Below are 5325 nucleotides of genomic sequence, written 5' to 3'. Positions count from 1 at the left end.
TCAGGTGTCGGCTGCGCGCCCCGGCTCCCCTCCCCGCCCCGGCTCCCCTCCCCACCTGTTGACGAGGCGCCCCTGCTCCGTCAGCGAGGTGGGCTGTGTGGGGCACAGCAGCCACTGGCCGTCCACAAAGTATTGGAACTGGTAGTGGCCCTGGGGCAGGCAGCAGCGCAGCGTGTGCGTGCCGGTGGCGGGGTTGGGCGCCAGCGGCAGCAGCTCCGCCCAGCTGTTGAAGCTGCCCGTCAGCAGCACGTCCTGCCCTCCCAGCTCAGCGCTGCGCCAGGTGAAGGTGGCGGTGGGCTGGATGAGCCTGCGCAGGCGGGGCAGGGGGGCGTGGGGTGAGTGGAGGGGCGGGCAGGGGGCGCCGCCTGTGCCGCCCCGCCAAGGCAGCCGCTGCTTGGCAGCCGCTGCCTCAGGCTGGCGGCCCCGCCGCGGCCCCGGCTGCCGCCGCGCCGCCCACCTGTGGTTGTTGTAGCCCTTGCCGTTGGCAACCACCTGCGAGGCGGGCGGAGGCGGCGGGGAGCGGTTGGCGCGGGCGTGGGCGCTTGCAGGCGGCAGCGGCGGGCGCAGCAGACGCAGCGTGCACGGCGTGCGCGACGTGCGCGCCCCCACCTGTTCGCATGGTGAGCAGATCCAGTCGCTGTCCACCAGGTACTTGAAGTACGCTGAGCCGGGGGGCAGCGCCACCGAGCGCACAAAGTCGCCGCCCGGGGTGGCCTGGTGCAGCTGCAGCGGCTCCCAGCCGCTGAAGGAGCCGCACACAGACACCTCGTGGCCGCCCAGCGCCGCGGGCCAGCGGAACGTGGTCACAATCAGCCCGCTGTCGGCAGGCTCGCCGCCGCCGGCGTCGCTGCCGCTGCCGCTGGTGCTGGTGGCGGGGCCGGCGTGCGGGTCGGCGCCCGCGCCGCCGCCGCCGCCCGCCGGCGGAGGCGGCACCGCGCCGATGCGCCGGCTGCTGGCCGCGGCGGGCGGCTCCTGCTGCAGCAGCTCCGCCTGTGGAGACAGGCTGGCAGCGCGACGCAGCCGGTGCGGCACCGGAGCCACGGGACGCCGTGCGCCGCGCGCCGCCGCCGCCGCCTGCTGCTGCACAGGGGCGGCGTGCCGCCCCGCTGACGTGCAGCCGGACATTTGAGGCTACCCCCAGGGAGCTGGCGCTGTGCTGCTGGCAAGAAGGCCGTGGGAGGGTTGCAGAACTGCTTTCACTTCAACGCCTTGATCGCGCACAGCGAGTGAGAGGTGGGCCTCGTTTGCCGCTTCCTTTGTCTGTAGCCCGTTCGCTGGGGAAACGCAGCCCATGCAGTCCATGCAGCCAGCCCATGCGGAGGTGGAAGGTGGGCCGCAGAAATGATCGAGGAGCGGAGTGAGTGTGCTTGTTTGGCCTCTCAGGAGAACTTGGATCGCATTTATAGCCTCGTCCCGACTCCCAGCAAACTGCCGCAGGTTCGGCGAGTTTATGCTGTTGCGACTGGGCTGCCTCCTGCGCCCTGCTGCACATCTCAACAAGGCGGCGCTCATTCCAGCCCTTTGGTCGCCGCGCCACAGCCCCTGCCGCAATTCTTCCAGTAGCGGCCTTGTAGGTAGCGGGCTCGTCGGTAGCGCAGTTCACCGCCCGTCCGGCGCCACTGGGCCATCAGCCGCCGCCATGGCCCAGCAGCTGGCACCTCGCGCCAGAGCAGTGCTGGACTTCTGGTAGGCAGCCGCCGGGCCGCCTGCATGCGCATCTGGGCACGGCGGGGCGGGGGATGCCGTCATCCCATGCCGGCATGACGCACAATCCCCCTGCTCCCGCAGGCTGGGCGAGGGCTGGGAGACCGCCCCGCCTGGTGACACGCGCCCGCAGTGCAGCAAGCTGTGGTTTGGGGGCGGGCCCGAGGTGGACGCCCAGATTGTGTCGCAGTTCCGAGGCGACTGCGAGGCGCTGATCGCTGGGCAGTACGACGCCTGGCAGCACGTACCGCTGGAGGCGCTGGCGGGCGTGATCCTGGGGGACCAGCTGATGCGCAACGCCTTCCGCGGCACCCCCAAGATGTATGCGGCAGACCCCAAGGTGCTGGCTTGGTCCAAGGCGCTGCTGGTGAGCCGGGGGCGAGGGCAGGTGTGGGCAGGCGGCGGGTGCGGAGCAGTGGAAGGGATGGCGCATGTGTGGATGGGGGGTGATGGGAGTGTGTACGGAGGAGGAGCAGCAGAGGGCAGGTCCAGCCAGGCCACAGGACACGGGCTGGAGCGCATTCTGCGTGCTGGCTTAGAGCGGCCGTGTGCCTGCTCCCGGGTGCAGGCGAGCGGCGCCGAGCAGCTGACGCCCATCCAGCAGGTGTGGCTGGCCATGACGCTGATGCACTCGGAGGAGCTGGCAGACCAGGAGGTGAGCGGGGTGGCGGGTGGAGGGCCCTGGTGTGGTGCTGGAGGTTCGGGGCAGAGGAGTGTGGACAGCCTGGTGCCACCCCCAGGCTGAGCCTCAGCGCTACTGCTAGTGCTGCTTCCTCGGCTGCAGGCGTGCGTGGCCCAGTTTGCCAAGATGGCGGCCAAGTGTGAGGCGGAGGGGCTGCAGGAGATGGCGAGCATGCTCAAGGTAGAGCCGCCGCGCCTGCCGCCCGCTGCAGCGCTCACAGCACCCACTGCTGTGGGCGTGCTTGCTGCTGGCCCTTTGCCCTCACCCCAGTGTGGCCTGCTGCGGTGCAGAACAACTGCAAGTATGCGGTGGCGCACCGCGACGTGGTCGAGCAGTGGGGGCGCTTCCCGCACCGCAACGCCCTGTTGGGCCGCGAGGACACCCCCGAGGAGGCGGCGGGGATTGCGGCTGGGACCATCCCCAAGTGGTGACCGCCTGCCAGACGAGGCAGAGTACAAACGTGTGTAGCAATGAGGCCAAAGATGGACAAAGGGCAATGCGCAGTTGTCCTCCTGCTGCGCCCGGCACGTGCGCTGCGCCCAGCCACAGCACGAGTTCATTCTGTCGCGCTTGAATTTCCTTGCCAAGCCTTCGCATTCCTGCCCTGCAACTCGGGCTGCCTTGGATCCCTGAATTGCTTGGCCACAGCGGGGGCGCTCAAATACCAGGACGTGGCCCTCCTGGCGAGTGGGCGGCATCGCATGGCGTTCTCGTAGGTGCTACCTGCTACTGGTAGCAGCAGCCAGGGTCCTCTGCGCCCACACGCCCTGCACATTGTGATCGACTATGGCTCTCTTGCAGCTGGCTGCGTCTCCTGGTTGCTGAACACGTCCAAGCAGCTCACAGAAGCAGGGCGGCACCGTCTCCACCTCGCAGGTTGCGCCTCGCACTGCCATGGCGGCGCCGCAGCAGGGGCAGGGGACGGGTGGCGCGCCCCCCGCCTATGAGACTGTCTTCACCAATGCCAAGGCGGGGATGGAGGGCGTGGATGTGGAGAAGGTCAAGCGGGTGGTGTATGAGACCAGCAAGGCAAGTCTTCCTTCTTGTTCGAGCGCCCCGAGGATGCTTGCACATGTGCTGCCGCCCGCCTGCAAGAAGCTGCCACTCCAGGCGGCAGCGCCCCCGGCTGGGAGACCCCGCACCTCCCCTCCCCACCACCCTGCAGGGCAGCGCGCACTACGAGAACGAGCAGCGCAAGGAGCGGGCGCACGAGGACCACATTGCGCGCATGCGGGCCGCGGCGGCCGCGCTGGGCCCCACCGACCTGGCGCGCTGCACGGCGGCCATGGACGCGCAGCTGGCGGCGCTGGAGGCGGGGCGCGACCTGTCCAGGTGGGGGCCAGGCAGGCAGCCGCCTGCCCGCCAGCAGCTGGTCGCACGCAACCGCTGGCCGCACCTCGCCGCGAGCTGCCGGGGAACAGGGGAACACGGCCCGCCGCCAGGCACCCCTCCCCGCGGCTGCCGACCCGTGCAGTGTGTTCCACGCGCCGCCTGCCCCCGCAGGACGTGGCTTCACGTCGACATGGACGCCTTCTTTGCGGCGGTGGAGGAGCTGGAGCGGCCGGAGCTGCGGGGCCGCGCCTTTGCGGTGGGCGGCATGGGCATGATCTCCACAGCCTCCTACGCGGCCCGCAGGTTTGGCGTGCGCAGCGCCATGCCCGGCTTCATCGCCCTCAAGCTCTGCCCAGACCTGGTCTTTGTGGCCCCAGACTTTGCCAAGTACACCGCAGCCAGCCAGCGCGTGCGGTGGGTGGGTGGGTGGGTGGGGCGCGGCGGGCCGGGTCGGTGGATGGGGTTGGGGGTGGTGCGTGAGGGCGCGCCTGGGGAGGCGGGCGGGCGCATCGCCACCCTGCCGCGGTGCCTGCTGCTGCCTTCCTCTCCTCCCACCCTTGCTTCCACCCTCCCTGCCTCCTCCCAACCTCCCCGCCTCCCCGCCTCCTCCTTCCCTTCCCCCCTGCCTCACCTGCAGCGCCATCCTGCGCGACTACGACCCCGGCCTGCAGCCCGGCTCACTGGACGAGGCAGCGCTGGATGCCACCGACTGCTGCGCCGCGCGCGGGCTGGGCGGCGGCCAGGTGGCGGCCGAGATCCGGCGCCGCGTGCAGCAAGACACGGGGCTGACCTGCTCCGGTGGGTGGCACGCGCGGGGCTGGGGGCGCTGCAGGCGTGCGCAGCCTGGTGGGGAGTGGCTTCCCCGCTGGGCAGCGGCTGGCCTGGGTGCCACCCACGGTGCGGTGCCCAGCCCCAGGCCGCCGCCCCAACCCCCTGCCCCCGCCTGCTTGCCGCTTGGCGGTCCCCTCCCTCCCGCAGTGGGCATCGCCCCCAACCGCATGCTGGCCAAGATCTGCAGCGACAGGAACAAGCCAAACGGTGGGGCGGCGCCGCGCGCGCTGAGCCCTCCGCCGCCATCGCCCCCGGCCGCACCAGGCGTGGCATGCGGCTGCGCTGTGCCCTCAAACCTTGCCTGCCTCCGCCTCCCTCCTGGGGCCCCTGCAGGCCAGTTTGAGCTGGAGCCTCGGCGGGAAGCTGTCATGGATTTTATGCGGGATCTAAGCATCAGGTGGGATATCCTGCCACGGTACGGGGGGATACCCTGGAGCACCCAGGCGGCCGCAAGGCCAGCCTGCCGCAGGGCGGCCGCCGCCCACGCCTCACCCAGCCCGCACCGCACCGCACCGCACCGCCGCTGCGTGCAGGAAGGTGCCAGGCGTGGGCAAGGTGACCCAGAAGTATCTGGCGGCGTTTGAGGTGCAGACCTGCGGCGACCTGCTCACACACAAAGGCCTGCTGCAGGTAGGGCGGCCGCCGGTGCCGGCAGCCCGCCCATCGCCTGCACCCTGCTGCATGCCTGCTGCCGCACGCCTGTGCTGCCCGCCACGCCCCACCCGCGCCCGCACGGCACACCACCGCCGCCACGCATGCACGCCACCCCACCCCAC

General features: G+C 71.2%; 3 protein-coding genes across 3 annotated transcripts in view; 2 read left to right on the top strand and 1 right to left on the bottom strand.

Annotated features, from left to right (window-relative positions):
* CHLNCDRAFT_19853 (hypothetical protein) lies at positions 1 to 261 on the bottom strand (the record flags this gene model as incomplete). Its single annotated transcript, XM_005850494.1, has 1 exon — positions 1 to 261. A coding segment is annotated over one exon (261 nt), but the record flags the coding sequence as incomplete, so codon positions are not given.
* Positions 262 to 1639: 1378 nt separating this feature from the next.
* CHLNCDRAFT_140444 (hypothetical protein) lies at positions 1640 to 2817 on the top strand (the record flags this gene model as incomplete). The annotated part of the gene is made up of 5 exons (XM_005850785.1): positions 1640 to 1686; positions 1789 to 2071; positions 2273 to 2359; positions 2489 to 2566; positions 2677 to 2817. The coding sequence occupies 5 exons, from the start codon at positions 1640 to 1642 to the stop codon at positions 2815 to 2817; spliced, it is 636 nt and encodes a 211-aa protein (XP_005850847.1).
* A 463-nt stretch (positions 2818 to 3280) lies between these two features.
* CHLNCDRAFT_140443 (hypothetical protein) overlaps positions 3281 to 5325 on the top strand; it is a gene marked incomplete at both ends in the record, with an annotated part of 4541 nt that continues 2496 nt past the window's right edge. Inside the window, 7 exons of the mRNA XM_005850784.1 lie at positions 3281 to 3385; positions 3552 to 3718; positions 3890 to 4132; positions 4356 to 4516; positions 4697 to 4756; positions 4883 to 4946; positions 5083 to 5179. Of these exons, the coding sequence (XP_005850846.1) occupies positions 3281 to 3385; positions 3552 to 3718; positions 3890 to 4132; positions 4356 to 4516; positions 4697 to 4756; positions 4883 to 4946; positions 5083 to 5179 (897 nt within the window). The remainder of the gene's footprint in view (positions 3386 to 3551; positions 3719 to 3889; positions 4133 to 4355; positions 4517 to 4696; positions 4757 to 4882; positions 4947 to 5082; positions 5180 to 5325) is intronic.

Source organism: Chlorella variabilis (genome assembly GCF_000147415.1).
Source record: "Chlorella variabilis unplaced genomic scaffold CHLNCscaffold_3, whole genome shotgun sequence".
Classification (NCBI taxonomy): Eukaryota; Viridiplantae; Chlorophyta; class Trebouxiophyceae; order Chlorellales; family Chlorellaceae; genus Chlorella; species Chlorella variabilis.
The sequence above is the reverse complement of the archived record's forward strand: the minus strand, read 5'-3'. Positions and strand labels throughout refer to the sequence as shown.